Raw genomic sequence first — 19,612 nt, 5'->3', positions numbered from 1 at the left:
TCGCTCCTGCCCGCCAAGGCTTGAGGGTGGTTTATCTGGGTCTCGTGGCCACATGAACAAATAGAGCCTATTCACCTTCGACTCTGCATGTGATTGGAGCTTGTGTTTGGAGTGTTGTGCTGGGGCACAGGCTGGAGGGAAGGCCTGCCCCTGCCCAGGCAGGCAGGCGGGTGGGGTGGGCAGTGATGGGACTTGCTACCACAGGCCCCAGCTAACAGCATGTTTGCCACTGGATGCATCCCCCACAGGCCTCCCTGCCCCCCATATTGTCCTCGCCAGACAAAGTGACCCCCCCCACTCCCACCCCGCATTTGGAGCTGAACTCGGGTGTGGTGGGTGGTAGAGGGAGGCTGTGGGGGATGTTTGGAGTGGTACTGGCAGGAAAGTCCAGGTCAGAGCATTTGGAGGTTTGAGTGTCAGCTGGGCCCAGAAGGCTTATCACCAAGCCCAGCCCCTCTTGTGAAGGAAGAAATAAAGGCCAGCCGACGGCAGACCCATCCAGGAAGGAGGTGCTGAACCCGGCCTTCTCTGGCCTTTGAGTTCACCTCTCAGGACACGCTTGTGATGCTTCTCATTGCTGATGTCATTTCCCTAAAGACTCAATCCACTCTCTTCAAAGAGCATCTGGGGTGTGTGTGTGTGTGTGTGTACACACTGGGGATTTAACCCACAGGCATTCTACCTCCGAGCTATACACCCAGCCTGATTTTTCTTTTTTTCTTATTTGGAAACAGGGCTTTGCTAGATTGATGGGTCTCACTACTTGTTGAGGCTGTCCTCAAATCTGCAATCCTCCTGTCTCAGCCTCCCAAGTATTGGAATTACAGGTGTGTTCCACCATGCTTGGCAAGGGGTTTTTGTTTCATAAATGCAAGATGATTCCCAGGCCTAGCACAGTAGGCCTAGTTACTGAAGCATTCTCTTTTTCTTTTTTCGCGCGTGCGTGCGTGCGTGTGTGTGTGTGTGTGTTTTACTGGGGATGGAACCCAGGGGCATTCTACCTCTGAACTATACCCACAGCCCCTTATTATTATTTTTTTCAGTACTGGGAATGGAACCCAGGGGCATTCTACCTCTGAGCTACACCCCCAGCCCTATTTTTTATTCTTTATTTTGAAACAGGGTCTCACTGAATTCCAACAGCCTGAATTCCTAAGTAGTAGCTGAGGCTGGCCGCAAACCACAATCCTCCCATCTCAGCCTCCCAAGTGCTGGGATTACAAGCGTGTGCCACTATACCTGGATTTTTTTAATTCTTTATTTTGAAACAGGATCTCACTGAGTTGCAAAGGGCCTCACTAAGTAGTAGCTGAGACTGTCCTCAAACCACAGTCCTCCCGACTCAGCCTCCCAAATGCTGGGATTACAAGCGTGTGCCACCATGCCCGGCTCCCTGCCCTATTTTTTATTCTTTATTTGAAAACAGGGTTCCACTAAGTTTTGGAAGGCCTCACTAAGTGGCTGAGGCTGACCTTGAACCTGTGATCCTTCTATCCCAGCCTCCCGCGTACTGGGATTGCAAGCGTGCGCCACCACGCCGGGCTCTCTCGCTCTCTCTCTTTACTCATTTGTTCATCAACCCCAAGCACCTAAAAATGCCTTGAGCTGGGTGCCTGGAATTCAGCAGTGAAAAACACATCTGAGCAGCAGCCCCTGCCTGGCAGCAGAGTGAATCTGAGCCCAGGGTACCAAGAGTCTCTGCCCAGTTAGGGGTCAGGAACTGACCCCATGACTCCCTACCAGCTGCCACCAGGCTGTGCTTCTTTCTGCACTCCCGGAGCTGGGTTCATTGGCCCTTGTGAAGCGCGCCTTTGAAGAGCATTGCGCGGGGCCGCGGCACAGGACAGCGTGTGTGCCTGTGTGTGCATGCACTCACACCAGCCTCAGCTGCCTGCCCACCTCCCCACCTGCCCCCGTGCTGTGTGTGTGGACTGGACAGGCTGGGTGGAGGTGCCTGCAGCAGACGGGCCTGGAGCCCTTTCCCAAGCCTCTGTTTTCCTCCCCGTCGCTCTGTAGACCCTCCTCACTATTTCTGTTCCTGTTCTGTTGCCGTTTCAACTGCTCTCGGACCCTTTCTGTGCTTCCTGAAAGGTACCTGGTCTCTCCCCGTGTGGTACCCTTCCTTCCTGCTCCACGCCTGACACCATCCTCAGCAGGACAAGGCCCAGCTCCCTGCTCCACCATGGCCTGTTCCCCAAAGCCCTTCTGCCAAACAGGCTGGCAGCACCCGCTCTGAGGGGAGCAGGAAGGGAGCAAGTATGCTCTGCCTGCACCCTCACCACCAGGTTCCCAGGGCAGCGCCCCCCCCCGCCCCCCCCAGCAGCCCAGCTCTCGCTCTCCAGCTACCATTCCAGGGGAGGCTCCTCCTGGGACATAGGCCCATCGCAGCCTCACTGGGCCCTCCTCTTTGTGGGGATTAAAGGGCTTGTTCTGAGCAGTAGAGAGCTCCTAGCCCTCCGTCCTGCGCCGAGGGGCCCCACTCACTGGGCAAGGGTGTTTTATAGCAAACCATGGGTGCCAGCAGGGCTGCTCAGGGCCATCTTATTGGAGCTGTGCTTCCTCTCCTTCTGTTCCTTGGGGAGTTCCGTGTGGGCCATGGACAAGCTGCTCTCGGGACCTGTGTCAGGAGGGAGGGTTGCCAGCTCCTAGGCAGCCCTGACTGTGTGCTTCCCTCGCCCCAGGCTGAGACTGCTGCCAACCGGATCTGCAAGGTGCTGGCCGTCAACCAGGAGAATGAGCACCTGATGGAGGACTATGAGCGGCTAGCCAGCGACGTGAGTGTGCCACTCCCTGCCCCGGCAGCCCCACTGAACTGAGCCGAGGGCAAGGTCACCCTTACTCCCTTGGCCAGAGGCCACTGGGAGGCCTTCTAGGGAAGGTCATGAATTTACAGATCGTGGAGTTTGACCAAGTCACAGTGTGACCTTCTGGTTTGGCTTCAGAAGGCCGAGGGTCAGACTGGGGTCCCCATGCCGGCCGGCTTCTGGGTCCTGAGCTTGGGTTGACTGTTGAGCTACAGAGATGCTCAACAGTCATTTGAACCAGTGGTTCCACAGACTTTGAGACTCCATAGACCAGGAAAATTTGAAAAGTATTTGATAGCCAGCCTACAGTGACCCGCTTTTTAATTGCCTAGTTGAGGACGTTTTGCAGAGGCAAAGCTGGGGGCCGGGGCCATCTCAGTGGCAAAGCACTTGCCTGCTGTGAGCAAGGCCCTGTGCTCAGTAACATTACACAGCCACTATCTTCTCCAGCCATCGTCCTAACGCCAAATCAGGGCGAAAGGTTAGGTTCCTAAGGCCCCAGCTACCGCCTAGAAGGGGCGGCTGGCACCACACCTCAGCATGCACGCTCATGCGAAGCCTGCTCTTGGCTTTCCCACTTTGCCAGGGTTAGTGTTCCTGAGGCACTTCTCCAAGCATGTCTGTGCTAGGAAGTAACTCCTTTCCCAGAATTGCTCTAGAGCCTCCAGTCTGTAGCTTATTTACAACTTTGCTTACTCTAGTAAGGATCAGAGCAGCTCATAAAAGTTGGTTACTTGGTTTTTTCAGTTTCTTGATTTTTTTTGTCCCGGGCCCTGCGTGTGCACTGGCCACTCGAGGGAGGCCGACGCCAGCAGCAGCCGGTCACTCGAGAGTGCAGATAGGAGGCTCCTGAGGTGGAGTGTTTGAATCGAGGCCCCCACTTAGGTCTGGGAAAGGAAGACTAGGAGCAAAGGCACAAGTGGGAAATAGAGACGGCACAAGTGGTTCATGGGGACACATGCTCCCAGAATTCCATGCTGGGGTGTCCCACGGGAATCATGGAGACGCTGGGCAGCCCTAGAGACAGGACCTGGAAGATCTCATGGGCCCATAAGTAGGGTGTGGCCTGTTGCGCTCAGAGCAGCCCTACAAAAGTTGCCATGGCTTCTGGGGGGCCCATAGCTCCTGGAGTGGATCCGGCGCACCATTCCCTGGCTGGAAGACCGAGTGCCCCAAAAGACCATCCAGGAGATGCAGCAGAAGCTGGAGGACTTTCGAGACTACCGTCGTGTCCACAAGCCGCCCAAGGTGCAGGAGAAGTGCCAGCTGGAGATCAACTTCAACACGCTGCAGACCAAGCTGCGGCTCAGCAATCGGCCCGCCTTCATGCCCTCCGAGGGCCGGATGGTTTCGGTGAGCCCCCCGGCTGGGCGTGCCAGGCAAGGGGCACTGGGCAGCAGGGAGGGCTCCGGGGTTGTCTGCAGGCTTGATGTTTGACCGGCACCATCTTTCTTACCCAGAACATGTAGCCCCTTGGGTGGGGTGGGGTGTGCTTTACACTGTACCATCCCCCCATCGCACCCTAGATCTTTATATGCAGAGCTTTCACACATACCCCAAACCATACCATGGTTAGTGTGGAATTGTTTGAATTTGGACCCCAGGTCTGCCATGATTCCAGGATCAGCAAATGCTTTGAGGTCCTTGGTCAGAGGAGGGACGATGTGCCCTGGACAGTCGCCTCCAGCTCTCGTAACCCCATCCATGGCAGCCATGCATTAGGTGTTTCATTCGCCAGTCACAGATTCGCTTACTTATCCCAAAGGTTAACAAAGCGGGGTCACAGAGGACTCCAGCCCATTTCATAAACCTTCCACCGCACCCAGTGATGGCCTTGCCCTCCCCTGCTCCCACAGGACATCAACAGTGGCTGGCAGCACTTGGAGCAGGCCGAGAAGGGCTACGAGGAGTGGCTGCTGAACGAGATCCGCAGGCTGGAGCGGCTGGACCACCTGGCGGAGAAGTTTCGGCAGAAGGCATCCATCCATGAGGCCTGGACTGATGGTGGGGTCCTCCCCCTTCTCACTCCTTTCTTGGCTCGTGTGTGTGTGTGTGTGTGTGTGTGTGTGTGTGTGTGTGTGTGCGCGCGCGCGCGCGCGCACATGTGCACACACAGCCCCTGCTGGAGGGTCTGCTTATCAGGCCCTTCTATGTCAGAAGTGCTGCTTGGGTTCATCCAGCTTTGGGCAGCAAGGTACGTCTGACTGCTCAGTCTCCCCTGGCCTCGGAGGTACTTACAGAGACCCTTCCTGTGTCATTCAGGGACGCAGGGAGCCCCTTTCCACTCTTAGAGGTGTGGCACTCAGCCTGTCCACTGTGCCTTGGTCTCCCCGAGGATGGTCCTGGTCCAGGGCAGCCGTGTGGGGCGGGGCTCTCCCGCCCTGACCCTGTGTCCAGGCAGCCTGCCTCCCTCTCCCACATGCTTGTGACCGTGGGCTTCACACTGAAGAGCCTGTGCTGTGTTCCTGACTCATTAAAGGCCAGGCCTGGGGGCTACCTCCTGGCACCACTGCCTGACCCGCGCGGTGCTCTAGCTGCCAGCCTCCCCTTTCATGGTGCTCCACCTTTTTCCAAAGGGCCTGGCCCTCTTTATGATGGCTTCTCCCAAGGGGGCAGTGTTGCCTCTTGTTTTTCTGCAGCCCTGCTGCTGCCTGTCCTTTGGCTTAAGAGGTAGAATTCCATCACATCTCTGGCCCTCAATCAGGACCCACACCATGGTTGGCATTCCAGATCTCGGGCCACAAAACCACTGGTGCCTGGGAAAGCAAAGACGCACCCATGGGCTAGGGGTGTAACTCCACGGAGGCCCTGGTTTAGTTCCCGGCACTACCAAAAAAACCCTTCTTACAGTCCTTACAGTACTCCCTTCTACTTGTGGCCACCTCCTTCCCTTAGCCCTGACACTTCCAGCTCCTTCTCGCGGCTTGCTTAGTGTGGGTTCTCATTCCTCCTGCCCAGGCTCCCCGCAAAGTCCTCCCCACGCCTCTGGGGCTCCTCTAGTTCCCCTCCACCCCCAGCTGTGTGGACAGGAAACCCCAGCTCTGGAGGCTCCTGTGGGCACTCTGCACAACCCTGCATCCAGCTCAGCTGTGTCCCTGGCTGTGGCCTCTCTCGGGCCCTTCTATTTGCTCAGCCCTGCCGGTCTCCAACAGCAACTGCCAGATCTCAGCCATCCTTCCCGCTCTTCATTGCCAGGGAAAGAATGCAGGGGCGCAGCGGTCGGTGAGGCGAGGAAATGAGCAGCCGCCTCCCCTCCCTCGCATCACAGTAGTGCCCACGTGAGGAGGGTGTGCTGGCTGTGATGTCATGGGGCTGGCATTCAGTGCGTTTGTTCAGCAAGCGTCTCTTGAGTGAGTTCCCTGCCTGGTCCTGTGCAAAGTAGCTTCTCATATAGGTGAGGCCCCTGCCCATGGAGTGTTCAGGCCAGCAAATCTTTACATTCCTCTTGTCATGGGGATATACGGGGTCATAATCCTGCTGTCATAATCCGTGTGCCGCTCTGGGTGTCATCATTGATTTCCCTTGGGCAGGCTGTTCAGTGCCCCTCCTGGGGCTTCAGAGCTCCTTACCCGGCAGTGACCTCCAGCCTTCGCCTGAGGGCTTTTAGAAGTCAGCTTTGAGCCGGGTGTGGTGGCACATGCTTGTAATCCCCATGCTTGGGAGGCTGAGACAGGAGGATCACACAGGTTCGAAGCCAGCCTCAGCTACTTAGTGAGGCTTTCAGCAACTTAGTGAGACCCTGTTTGCAAAAAATATATTTACAAAAAGGTCTGGGAGTATAGCCCGGAGGTAGAAAGCCTCTGGGTTCCACCTCCAGCACCACCCAAAAAAAAAAGAAGTCAGCTTTGTCTCAGGCCAGAGTCTAGCTGGCTCAATGGCCCCCATATACCCTGCCTGGCAGGTGTCCACCTCCCCGGGTGCTTTGCATCCAGCCCTGCCCTCAGCAGCCCAGGGCCCTAGGCAGACCTGCCCCTTCTCATTCCCAAGGTCAGGCTTCTCTGAGTCACCAATTACACAAAACTGGAGAGCAGGTGGGCCCCACAGCCCTCCACTGCCGGAACCCAGCCCTCCACTGCCGGAACCCAGCTAGGATGGTCTCCTCACCTGTGCCCAAAGCCTGCAGGGGTGAGGGTCTGCATGGATGCTTTTCCAAGGAATTTAGGTGGCCTGGAAGTAAAACTAAACAGTGAAGCCCTCGGCATTCTTTTTCTGGCTGCCCCTGGGCCTGATCACATGCAGCCGGGCCACAACCCACTCCTCATTTCCTCCTCCCTGCTGGAACTCTGCTGAGGCAGGCTACTAACCTGCTATTTCTGGTTCCCACCCTTGAGAGAGCAGTTGGAAGAAGGGAATTGCAAGCTTGCCTTTGTGGTTAAGCCTGCTGCCCTGGGTGGGGTGCAGGGGTGCAGAGTTGGAATCTCTCAGGCAGCCCACCTCTTCCCTGTCGTGCCAGGCCCTGTCCTGGGGTGCCTAGCAGCTGCCTGGCAGGTGAAACTGCTGTGGCTGAGGATAGTGCTGGCTCTGTGCCTGCCGTTTTCAAACATCACCTCACCGAAACTTAGAATAGCCCGCCGCCATGCAGGTATAGTTGGTCCCATTCTACAAATGAAGGATCAGGCCAAGAGCTCTCACTGGGTGGCAGCTGTTTATCAGGTGCTCTGGGAAAGACACCTGTGCTCTCAGCTGCTGCTCTACAAGAAGTCCCAGGAGCTTCCTGAAGCAGGGCCCTTTTAGGAGCTGGGGTTCCTGACCACCTTCCCAGGCTGCTGCTTTCCTGTCTGTTCCCCACAGTCCCTTTCTTGCCTGCAGGCCTGGCTTGGGCTTTTGTTCTAGGGTATATAATTAGCCAGGCTCCAGGACTAATAACAGTGTTCCTCCCTTTCTTCAAAGGGCCTGATGCCCTGCCCCACTGCATATAAAAATCCACAGGATGATGGGAGGGGCAGAGATGTGTGATAGGCCCACCACCCTAGGAACCTGTCTCCATAGTGCTGGGGTGCAGAGGTCAGGCTCCACAAAGAACCCGGACTCCCATGCTGCCGCCTCCCAAACCATGCTGGGGCTGGGCTGTGAGCCCAGGATCCTTCTCCAGGTCATGGCTCCAAAAGTGGGCATTTAACGTCCCAGCCATGGTATCACCATCTAATTCTTATGGTCTTCTACCAATAGAGGATGCTAGGTTTAGAACACACAGATTGAAGTGAGCTCTCTTGTCTCAGGCCCACCAACTCCAGAGTGTCTCCCAGGTCCATCAGGGACATAGTTGGCTTTAAAGATCCTCGAGGGCAAGGAAGAAGGTGCTTGAAGTTTCCAGCCTTCCTAGCACCATCCTCAGCAAGGAAGGATGTGGAGTCTGTGTCTCCCCCCGGCCCCTCCCCGCCAATTTGGATAGCCCTGTAGCCACTGTGCTATCGTCCAAGTGCCCCTCTGCCCTTCCAGGGAAGGAAGCCATGCTAAAGCACCGCGACTACGAGACAGCCACCCTGTCAGACATCAAAGCTCTGATCCGCAAGCACGAGGCCTTCGAGAGCGACCTGGCGGCACACCAGGACCGCGTGGAGCAGATCGCGGCTATTGCCCAGGAGCTCAAGTACGTATGGGCCCCGGCGCCCATCACTGGAGGGCCAGCCTGCCTCGAGGCTGGGAGGGGTCCCCGAGCCCTTTGTTATCACCTCCTAGACACCAGAGAGGGCTCCTCTGGGTTGAGGCCTTTCATCCATCTTGTCCCAACCCTGGATGAGAAAAATCTGGATCCTCCTGCAGAGGGGAGGTCTGGCCCCTTGTCTTGGTCCTCAGGTGCTAGGGTCCCCGAAGCTCTGCCTCCTCTGCCATCCACAGCATGTGGCCCCCAGGCCCCTGATGGGCTGGGCTGGCTGCTCCAGTCGCTTCCCCCGCAGGGAGCTGGGCTGCACAGTGAGCCCATTGTTTCCCTGGCCCTTCCCTCTTGCTCAGAATACACTTATTGTGAGGGCGTCCAAGCAGCTGGGCTTCTCCCCTCCCTTCCCCGTCCCAGTCAGATAAACTTGTGCACACAATTAGTACACTTTGCCTCTGGAGCCAGTGAATGGGGCCTTATTCCACCATGCAGGGCCAGCAGCAGGGAGGGCTGAGGAGAAGGAGGCCCAGGCCATTACTTCATGGAAAATCCACAGGCCCTGGAGGGGCTGCAGGACTCTCAAAATAGCCGACTGCTCAAAAATAGTGTCCTTGGCTACAATTGCATTTCCACAGACACCCCCACCCTGTTCAACCACCCCCAAAGTTCTGCTGTTCCTGTGGGGCTGGGCCTGCCCTGATTGATGCAGCGTGGCCCACACTGGGCAAGGCTGGCTTGCTCTGAAACTCTCCTTCCCCACTGCCAGTGCTTTGGGGGCTCTCATTTGCTCAAGGCGGACTCCTGTGGGGCTTTCTCAGTCCCAGGAACCACAGTGCCCCTATTTGGCACCATGGGGGTCCTCTGAGAGTTGTGCATGTCCAGGCCAAGGAGAGCAAGGTCACAGACACAGGCGCCCTTGGGCTGCTGGGGGTGTGGGCAGTGGAGCCCTGAAAGCTGGCAGGAGACACACTTGCAATGAATGCTGGGCCAGCCTCTTGAAACCCATTCCCCTGAGCCGGGAACAGGCGGTCTCTGAAGCAGCTTTCTGTACAGAAGCCCTAGAGGGGCAAAGGGGGCGTGTATGGTGTCATCTGTTCCTCCAGGGATGAGTCTCAGTGAGCCCGGTGGGCAGCCCCTCCATGCACTGGTTAACAGCAACAGCAAATCCAGAGCACTCAGCTCTACATGCATCAGGTCATTTAATCTCCACAGCAACCACAGGGGGGTGACTGAGGTGGAGAGAGGCCGGAGCCTTGCTCAAGGTCACAAAGTGGTTGAGACAGGGTTGGAACCCGCCCCTGGGGAGCTTGGCCTTACTCTCGGCTGCTTTCTCCCTGTCTTTCTGTGGCCAGCTTGCCTGGTCCTTCCAAGGTGTCGCCTCACCAGGCCCCTAAGGTCCCACCTGTACATGACTGCCTAGGATCCTGCCACCAGGCAGGTGCATAGCCCTGGCTCCCTAGAGGAAGGCACGCTGGTGCTGGGGATGGGCAGGAATCGAGGGGCATTCAAAGGCGGGAACCAGCCGGGATCAACCTTGTCAGCCCAGTGTCTCCCCAGCCACAGGCATTCAAACCAGTCTCTGTACAGCAGCTCCCCCTCATCTCCGCTATGACCCAGGACCCCCAGCAGAGGCCTGAAACCATAGATAGAGCCAAACCCTATGTCTCCTCTGTTTTCTCTGTACGTAGATACCTATCATAAAGCTTAGTTAACACATTAGGCACAGCAAAATTAAATAATAAAATCATACAATTATAATATACTATAATAAAAGTCATGTCAAAGTAGTCCTTCTGTCTTGAAGGAGTTAAGGCAAATATTAATATTTTGGGGTCGCTGGGCCTGGTGGCATACCATATACTTATAATCCTGGTACTTGGGAGGATCACAGGTTCAAGAACAGCCTCAGCAAGCAGTGAGACCCATCAACCTAGGGAGACATTGTTTCCAAATAAGGAATAAAATCAGGCGGGGTGGGGGGTAGCTTGAAGGTAGAATGCCCCTGGGTTCAGTTCCCAGTACCACAAAATATATGTGTATATTGGTTAGAGGTGGTCATGAGTAACTCTATATGTATGTATTGGTTAGAGGTGGTCATGAGTAACTCTGTATGTATGCATTGGGGAGGGTGGTCACGAGTAACTCACCCCATGGAAAGCCAGACCTCAGATAAGGGCCACTATATTCTTATGTATTTGCCTCTAAGTTGCTCACTTTTTTCTTAAGTATCTGATTGATTTCTTAGAATGAGATTGCAAGCTGGTGTGTATTTTCTCATAATGCCCATTGAAATAAATTAAACTGTCAGTAAGTAGCTATTGCTCCTTTTACATTGGCTCCCCCTCAGCAACCTCATCCCCACATCACAGATGAAAACACTGAGGTATCCAGACTAGGGGTACACTCTGCCAGAGTTGCGAGAGTCAAAAACCAGTCACAGTGCCTAGTTCCAAACCGTGGAGTTTGAATGAGAACCTTGTCTTAAGCTCTGCACTCTGCTAAGCTTTTTTAAATCAGAAGAGCAACTGGCACCCCAGCCCACCCCAGTGCCAAGGCCCAGAGCAGAGGCGGGCTAACCACTGGTGGCCTCCAGTGACTGTCCCCGGGGCCCGTGGGGCGGGGAGCACCCCGGCCACTCCTGCCAGCACTCACTGCTGTCTCTGGGCCCACAGCGAGCTGGACTACTACGACTCCCACAGCGTCAACACCCGGTGCCAGAAGATCTGTGACCAGTGGGATGCCCTGGGTGCTCTGACCCACAGTCGCCGAGAGGCCCTGGAGGTGAGGAGGCCTGTGTCCCCGCCCTGGGGTGGAGAGGAGGACGGATGTGCCCAGTCCAGGTTCTTCTGACAGCCCAGAGGGACATTTCCTGACCCCTGAGTGTCCCAGGGTCCCTCGTCACCAGCTGACCCCCACCTTCCTGGCTCTGACCCTGCCCCTCTGCACACCCCAGAAAACAGAGAAGCAGCTGGAGACCATCGACCAGCTGCACCTGGAGTACGCCAAGCGGGCTGCCCCCTTCAACAACTGGATGGAGAGCGCCATGGAGGACCTGCAGGACATGTTCATCGTCCACACCATTGAGGAAATCGAGGTCTGTGCCCGCTCCCACCCTCCTCGGGAAGCCCTGGAGGCCTGGGCTGCCCCCTCACATGTCCTCCTCCCTCCAGGGCCTGATCTCTGCCCATGACCAGTTCAAGTCCACCCTCCCGGATGCCGACCGGGAGCGGGAGGCCATCCTGGCCATCCACAAGGAGGCACAGAGGATCGCTGAGAGCAACCATATCAAGCTGTCAGGCAGCAACCCCTACACTACAGTGACCCCGCAGATCATCAACTCCAAGTGGGAGAAGGTAGGCAGGGCCTTAGCACGCTCCGGGCAGGCCGGCCAGGCTGGAGAGCCGCCACCTGACCTCCCGCCGTGCGTCCCTCCCAGGTGCAGCAGCTGGTGCCAAAGCGGGACCACGCGCTCCTCGAGGAGCAGAGCAAGCAGCAGTCCAACGAGCACCTCCGCCGCCAGTTCTCCAGCCAGGCCAACGTGGTGGGGCCCTGGATCCAGACCAAGATGGAGGTGAGGGCGGGTCCCTTGCTGCTGAGCGAGGTGGAACGGAGAAAGAGCCCCGGGCCAGCTCCCGTAGCCAGGGGTCCTGGGGCCCCTGGGTGGCACGCTCAGAGGCCTGGTTGGACTGGTCCCAACTCTGACCCCCGGAAGCCCTGATCACCTTGCAGAATAAATAGGAGGATGAGCAAGATTATGTGGAGGAGACATAGCTGAGGGTCAGACAGGTAGGTGTTTGCCTCTGGCCCATCTGAACTTCCAGCCCTTGGGTAGCTCTGAAATGGAGGTGAAGTTACTGTATTCTCTCAACCAAATGCTTTTTGCACCTTGCCCTCTGCTGGCCCGTGTGATGGTTGTAGCATAGCTGCAAACAGAAGGGTCCGAGCACACTGTGCTCCCTGGGCCTGTGACATCCCCAGGAGGTTTGTAGCACTGCCAGTAGCAACTCAGGCCACTGCTTACTGAGCATTCAGAGTGGCCCGTGTGTGTGGCGAGCCTGCAGCCGGGCCGTGGAGCCGGCAGGTCAACATAGAGGCCCTGTGCTGTCTCTGCCATGAGCGCCGCTACTGGGTGCCAAGGGCATGTGTTGCCCATGGCAGGAGCTGCAGGTTCTGAAGCTAGCCAGGCCTGGGTTCAAAGCCTAGCTGTGGGGCATGGTGGCACACACCTGTAATCCCAGTACTTGGGAGGCTTAAGACTGGAGGGTAGCAGGTTCAAGGCCAGCCTCAGAAACTTAGCAAAGCCCTGTTTCAAGACAAAAATAATAAAAAGGCCTGGGGGCATAGCTCGAAGGTGAACTGCCCCTTGATTTAATCTCCAGTACCCCCCCCACCACCACCACCACCACCACACACACAGAATCCTGGCTCTGCCCATCCCGTGATAACTTACCCTCCGTGAGGCCCCATCTTCCCACAGTCAGGGTTATCATGGTTCTGGGCCTCACAGTACAGATGGGGCTGGGAAGCACAGGGCACAAGCTGCCTGGCCACTTCTGCCCAAGAGAGGGGACCAGAGGGACTGGTCTAGAGCCCTGGGCCTTCCGTGTTGGGGGTCCAGTGAGCAAGGCCTTGGGCCAGAGGCTCCCCTGGGAGTGGTCTCACGGGCGGCGGGCGGCACTGCCTCCCTGCAGGAGATTGGGCGCATCTCCATTGAAATGAATGGGACCCTGGAGGACCAGCTGAGCCACCTGAAGCAGTACGAGTGCAGCATCGTGGACTACAAGCCCAACCTGGACCTGCTCGAGCAGCAGCACCAGCTCATCCAGGAGGCGCTCATCTTTGACAACAAGCACACCAACTACACCATGGAGGTGAGCGGCCCGAGCACCCGACCATAGCTGGCCAACTCCGTATTTCAAATGTTTTTGCCGTATAGGAAAGATGTGTATGTTTTTTCTACCACTTTTTCCTCCTTCTCTTTAAAAGTGATTGTAAAGAGCTGGGTGTGGTGGCACACACTTGTAATCCCAGCATTCGGGAGGCGGAGACTGGAGGATCGCAGTTCGCAGACAGCCTCAGCTACTTAGTGAGGCCCTCCGCAACTTAGTGAGACTCTGTTTCAAAATATAGAATAAAAAATAGAGCTGGGGTTGTAGCTCGGAGGTCAAATGCCCCTAGGTTCCATCCCCAGACTTGCAAAAAAAAAAAAAAAAAAAAAAAAAAAAAGATTGAAAGGACTAGACCAGAATATTCATGCATTTTAAAATCAGTTTAGCCAGATGTGGTAGTGCACACTTATAACCCCAATACTTGGGAAACTGAGACAGGAGGATCACAGGTTTGAGGACAACCTCAGCAAATAGTGACAACTCCCATCAACTTAGTGAGACTGTTTCAAAATAAAAATTAAAAATAGGGCTCAGAGTGTAGCTCAGAGATAGAATGCCCTTGGGTTCAATCCTCGGTACAGCTCCCCACCACCACCACCACCACCACCACCACACACACATAAAATCAGTTTCCCCTCCGGGTATGGTGGTGCACACTTGTAATCCCAGCATTCGGTAGTATTGAGGTTTGCGGATAGCCTTAGCTACTTAGCGAGGCCCCTTGCGACTCAGTGAAACCCTGTTTCAAAAATAATAAGATTAGCCAGGCATGGTGGTGTACGCTTCGGGAGGCTGAGACCAGAGGATCGTGGTTCACGGATAGCCTTAGCTACTTAGTGAGACCCTCTGCAACTTAATGAGGCCCTGTTTCAAAATAATAAAAAATAGGGCTGGGGGTGTAGCTTGAAGTTGAATGCCTCTAGGTTCCATCCCTAGACCCGAAATAAATAGATAGATGATAGATAGATAGATAGATAGGGCTGGAGGTATAGCTCGACGGTACAATGTCCCCGAGTTCCATCCCCAGTACTGTTAAAAAAAAATAAAAAAGAAAGAAAAGAAAAGAAAATCAGTTTCTCTACCTCTGTTCTTCCATCTCTATGATGACACCCATCTTAAGCCAGGCTTATCCTGGGGCCTGGGAAGGGTCACGTGTGCACCCCACCCCCACCTGTGGCCTCTGCAGTTTGTCTGCTTCAGGCCCAGGCCCTGGCGTGTGAGGAGCATGCGCAGCACTGCAGTGAGGGTTAATGTGCCTGGGATTTCAGAGCTGGTCCTGTTAGTAGCTTGAAATTGACCCTGAGGACAGGTCACACCGTTCAGATGCACAGATGCCACAAACCAGTGCAGCCCCCTCCAGAGCCACTGTTGACCACTGACCAGCAAGCCGCTAAAAGTGTCATGGGCTGGGCGTGGTGGCACAACCCGTAATCCCAGGACTTGGGAGGCTGATCCAGGAGGATTGCAGGTTCAGGGACAGCCTCAGCAGCTGAGCTAGACTCTATTTCTTTTCTTGTTCTTTTTCTTTTTTTTCTTTTACGGGACCAGGGATGGAGCCCAGGGGCATTGTACCTCCAAGCTGCGACCCCAGCCCTATTTTTTAGTCTTTTTATTTTATTTTATTTATTTATTTATTTACTTATTTATTGGTGGTACTGGGGTTCCTGGAAGCCCTTCTACCTCCGGGCTACACTCCCAGACCTAGTTTATATTTTTGAAACAGGGTCTCTTACGCCAGCGCGGCTGGCTTCGAACCTGCGCGATCCTCCTGTCTCCGCCTCCCAAGCGCGGGGATGACAAGCGTGCGCCACCACGCCCGGCCTAGTCTTTTTATTTTTGAAACAGGGTCTCACTGAGTTGCAGAGGGCCTCACTAAGTAGTTGAGGCTGTTCACAAACCACGATCCTCTGGTCTCCATCTCCCAAATGCTGGGATTACAAGCATGCACCACCATACCTTGGCTTACACTCTATTTCAAGATAAAAAAAAAAAAAACACAAGCCGGGCGTGGTGGCACACGCTTTAATCCCAGCATTTGGGAGGCTGAGACTGGAGGATCATGGTTTGCAGACAGCCTCAGCTACTTAGTGAGGCCCTTTGCAACTCAGGGAGATGCTGTTTCGAAAGTAAAAACACTAAAAACTAGGACTGGGGGTATAACTTGGAGGTAGAATGTTCCTGGGCTCCATCTCTGGTACTGCAAAAATAAATAAATAAATTAAAAATGCTGGGTATAGTTCAAAGGTAGAATGTCCCTGGGTTCAGTCCCAGCAAGCGCATACACACACACACACACACACACACACACACACACACACACACACACACACAATTAAGTAAATAGTTGCTACAGCGATCCTGGCACAAGTGTCCTTGGGCCTTTGGCCTTCTGCTGCATCCATCCCCAGTAGGAGATTAACCCAGTGGTTGGCAGAGCCAGCAGGGAAGCACTAAGCACCATGTGAGGCTGCAGAGGCACTTGGAAAAGTCTCCAGAGGAGATCTGGTCCAGCCCTCCCCCACCACACACACAGCTGCCAGGCCCGCAGTCATACCCTTCCCTCCACAGCACATCCGCGTGGGCTGGGAGCAGCTGCTCACCACCATCGCCCGCACCATCAATGAGGTGGAGAACCAGATCCTCACCCGAGATGCCAAGGGCATCAGCCAGGAGCAGATGCAGGAGTTCCGGGCGTCCTTCAACCACTTTGACAAGGTGAGCGTCCCCCATGCATGCTGTGTCGTCCCTCCGTCACTATCCCATCTGCCCCCTTCGTCTCTGCATCTGTTTGTACATTCACATCACAGTTGCTAAGCATCAGCCACCACCCATAGGGTGGGCAGGATCCCAGCCACTGATGGCGTGTGGGGGTACATGTGAGGAAAAGGGGGTTGGGGATCCCGTCTGGGGCTGCATCCTCACCAACCTACTGCTGAGACCCTGGGACAGATGAAGTCCCAACATACCCAGACCCAGGATTTGAGATCTGGTCTGGGAATCTGGACACACACACACACACACACACACACACACACACACACACACACACTTTTTTGTTATTGTTGTTTGGTTTTTGTGGTGTTAGGGATTGTATCCTGGGGCATTCTACCTCTGAGCTACATCACCAGCCCTATTTTTATTTTTATTTGAAACAGGGTTGATGAAAGTCCCTAATTGCTTAGGCTGTCCTTAAACCTACGATTCTCCTGTCTCAGCTTCCCAAGTACTAGGATTACAGCCATGTACCACCACACCTGGCTCATAGTGTGTTTAAAATGGAATTATAAGCCAGGCATGGTGGTGCACACCTGTAATCCCAGTACTTGGGAGGGAGGCTGAGACAGGAGAATCTCAGGTTCAAAGTCAGCCTTCCCTAGTATCACAAAATAAGGTAAAATAAAATAAATTTTTAAAAATGGAGATTTTGTCTGGTAACCCCTTTAGAGGGGTCCAGAGTGCCAAAGTCCGGCTAGATATGTCACCTCCCTGGCTTCTGTGCAGCCTCCGCTCTGAACCATCAGGCAGCCCCTACATCCCTGTCTCCAAGCCCTGCTCCTGGATGTCAGGGGGCACCCCATGCCCGCCCTGAGTCCAGGGCCCAGCCCCCAGTCCTGCACCCCTAGGCCCTGGTCCAGAGGAGGAGAGGGGGCCCTGCACCTCTGCTGCCCTGGCCGCCTCCTGCCCCACCCGTCCCTGGCCATCGCCGTGTGTGCGTCATGCTAACTCCGTGTTTCCCTTCCCATGTGTCCTCCCCTGCCCTCTGCATGTGGCCCGGCCCCTCACCCACCTCTCTGCGGCCTGGTCTCCACACCGCCCCTCCTGCACACCTGCCTTGGATGGCGCGGCAGGACCATGGCGGGGCACTGGGGCCCGAGGAGTTCAAGGCCTGCCTCATCAGCCTGGGCTACGACGTGGAGAATGACCGGCAGGTACGCGCACCAGGGCCCCAGCGGACTGTGGCATTAACTGCTCTTCTCTCTCTCCTCTCTCCCCTCTCGCCATTCCACCCCTGCCATCGTGTGTGCCATCTCACTGGCTCTCTTGCCTCCTCCCTGCCCTGTGTCTCTGGACACCTCCCCCTTACCTGGTCTCTCGGGGCCGCCTGTCTCCCTGCTCCGCCACTGTCCTGTCTGCCGCTGTGCACATGGGGCGGCCCCTCTTGCCTACTCTGGGCCCGGCCTCCTCTGCTATGCCTGCGTCCTGGGAGCAGAAGCAGACAGGCAGCATGGACTCCGATGACTTCAGGGCTCTGCTTATCTCCACAGGATACAGCCTGGTATGCAGCCTCTGCCTCCCCCGCCACTGCTCCTCCTCCTCCTCGCCTTCCCGCCCTCACCACCTCCAGAGCTTCCATGTCCTCGGGGACACTCCTCCACCAGAGCAGTGCAGCCTTGCCTGCCTCCTCCCTGCTGCACCTGCTGGGCTGGGGTCCCTCCGATGATGCCCGAGTCCCTTCCTTCCCAAAAGTCTCCAGAGAGGGGGCAGTCAGCCCTCCCTCTCTCCCCTTTTCTTTCTTTCTCTCTTTCTTTCTTCCCCACCCTCCAGAGGTAACTCATGAGTCGGGGCCCAACTCCCCACTTTCTGAGACTGGGTGGGAGGGTGCCGAGGGGCAGCTCCGAGGCCTGGGGCCTGGGGCAGTGGGGCTGTGGCAGGCTCTGCCTGGGCCCGCTCGTTGGAGGCAGGCTGAGGACACAGGCCCTGCTCTGGGGGAAGTTGGACCGCCTGCTGCCCCCGCCTCGCTAAGTGCCACTGTCCCGTGCCCTTCCCCTTGCAGGGCGACGCCGAGTTCAACCGCATCATGAGTGTGGTTGACCCGAACCACAGTGGCCTCGTGACCTTCCAGGCTTTTATTGACTTCATGTCCAGGGAGACCACGGACACAGACACAGCTGACCAGGTCATCGCCTCCTTCAAGGTCCTGGCAGGGGACAAGGTAAGGGCCTGGGGCTGGCAGGAGGGGGCGGCCCTGCGGCAGGAAGCGCAGCCAGCACAGCGAGCTGTGGGGGTGGCTGAGAGTCCCATCCTGCCGCCCCCAGAACTTCATCACAGCAGAGGAGCTGCGGAGAGAGCTGCCCCCCGACCAGGCCGAGTACTGCATCGCCCGCATGGCGCCCTACCAGGGCCCCGATGCCATGCCCGGCGCCCTCGACTACAAGTCCTTCTCCACAGCCCTCTACGGCGAGAGCGACCTGTGAGGCCCACCAGAGAAATCCTGACTGCACCCTCCCCTCCCCGTGGCCTCCGGGCCTGCCGCCCTCATCCCTCAACTCTGTATCTATGCAAGCGCTCGCTGTTGGTCCTTCTGGGGAGGGTGGCGGGCGGGCAGGGAGGGGCTGGGGCAGGCTCTCTCCTCTCTCTCTTGGTTGGTCAGGAAGTTCTCCCCTCGTGTGGTAGGGGAAAGGAAACGAGGTCAGTCCTCTGCTCTGGTAAATGTATATGATGCGTGTTTTTTTTTTTAAGCGTTTGTGGAGGGGACAGCGGATCCCCACAGCAGAACAACTCCCCTGTGGGCCCTGGGGACGCTCCTCCACACCTAGCCCCCTCCCCTGCCCGAGGTCCCTTCAAGGCCTCCCACATCCAGGCCAAAGCCCCACGTGCCTTGTCCAGGAACCGCCCTGCCCTGCAGAGTCCAGCAGAGGGCGCCACTGCTGCCCTGACTAAACACCTCCCAGGTCCTCCTCCCTCCCAGCCCGACTCCTCTGGGATCCCAGGGGCAGCCTGGCTCTCACCCACCAGCCCAGCCTTGCTCTGTCTGGACTCATGGTCTCAGATTTTCTAAGGACCAAAACAAAACAACAAAACCACAAAAAACAGAAAAACAAAAAACTCCACAAAAAAAAGACAAAAAACCAAAAAAAAAACCTATAAAAATGTTAAAAACTTAAGAGAATTACTATTTACTTTATTAACTTACGGATTTATTATATAAATATATATTCACCTAGCAACATATCTTTGCCGCCTCTCTCACTCTCATAATGAAGACATAGCTGATTTGCTGCCCTCCCAGCCCCCAACTGATTTTTCTCCTTGTTTGCGCCGGGCAGGGGTCTCTGGGGACCTCCTAGGGTGGAGGTGGGCTGCTGGACTGGCTGCCTGGTAGTTGATGCCCCCACCATTGAATTTATTCTGATTGATTTTTTTCTTGGTTTCTGGATAAACCACACTTCTGGGGACAGGATAATAAAACATGTAATATTTTTAAGGATTCATGCAGTGTCCTTCCTTTCTCTCTCTCACTCTCTGCTGTCTGTTGTCCACCTCTCAGGAGAACGTGCAAGCCCTCTGTCCCTGTTCCCACCCATGTGTAAAGTAAAAGGGTA

General features: G+C 55.8%; 1 protein-coding gene across 9 annotated transcripts in view; it reads left to right on the top strand.

Moving 5' to 3' along the window:
• The window catches only part of ACTN4 (actinin alpha 4), a gene marked incomplete at both ends in the record, with an annotated part of 83,131 nt that extends 64,647 nt beyond the window's left edge, over positions 1-18,484 (top strand). For 2 of the 9 annotated variants that reach the window (XM_080702209.1, XM_080702208.1), the window contains 13 exons: positions 2,682-2,774; positions 3,927-4,157; positions 4,661-4,808; positions 8,244-8,394; positions 11,073-11,181; positions 11,354-11,494; positions 11,571-11,753; positions 11,837-11,971; positions 13,092-13,271; positions 15,858-16,004; positions 17,500-17,565; positions 18,064-18,222; positions 18,326-18,484. In XM_080702209.1, coding sequence (XP_080558335.1) covers positions 2,682-2,774; positions 3,927-4,157; positions 4,661-4,808; positions 8,244-8,394; positions 11,073-11,181; positions 11,354-11,494; positions 11,571-11,753; positions 11,837-11,971; positions 13,092-13,271; positions 15,858-16,004; positions 17,500-17,565; positions 18,064-18,222; positions 18,326-18,484 — 1,902 coding nt within the window. Of the gene's footprint in view, positions 1-2,681; positions 2,775-3,926; positions 4,158-4,660; positions 4,809-8,243; positions 8,395-11,072; positions 11,182-11,353; positions 11,495-11,570; positions 11,754-11,836; positions 11,972-13,091; positions 13,272-15,857; positions 16,005-17,137; positions 17,219-17,499; positions 17,566-18,063; positions 18,223-18,325 lie in introns of all 9 variants that reach the window. The other 7 variants (XM_080702205.1, XM_080702204.1, XM_080702203.1 and 4 more) reach the window with 6 other exon arrangements.
• Positions 18,485-19,612: the final 1,128 nt, after the last annotated feature.

This window comes from Muscardinus avellanarius (assembly GCF_963383645.1).
Source record: "Muscardinus avellanarius genome assembly, chromosome: 10".
Classification (NCBI taxonomy): domain Eukaryota; kingdom Metazoa; phylum Chordata; class Mammalia; order Rodentia; family Gliridae; genus Muscardinus; species Muscardinus avellanarius.
Note: the sequence above shows the minus strand (reverse complement) of the source record. Positions and strands in the feature narration are given on the sequence as shown.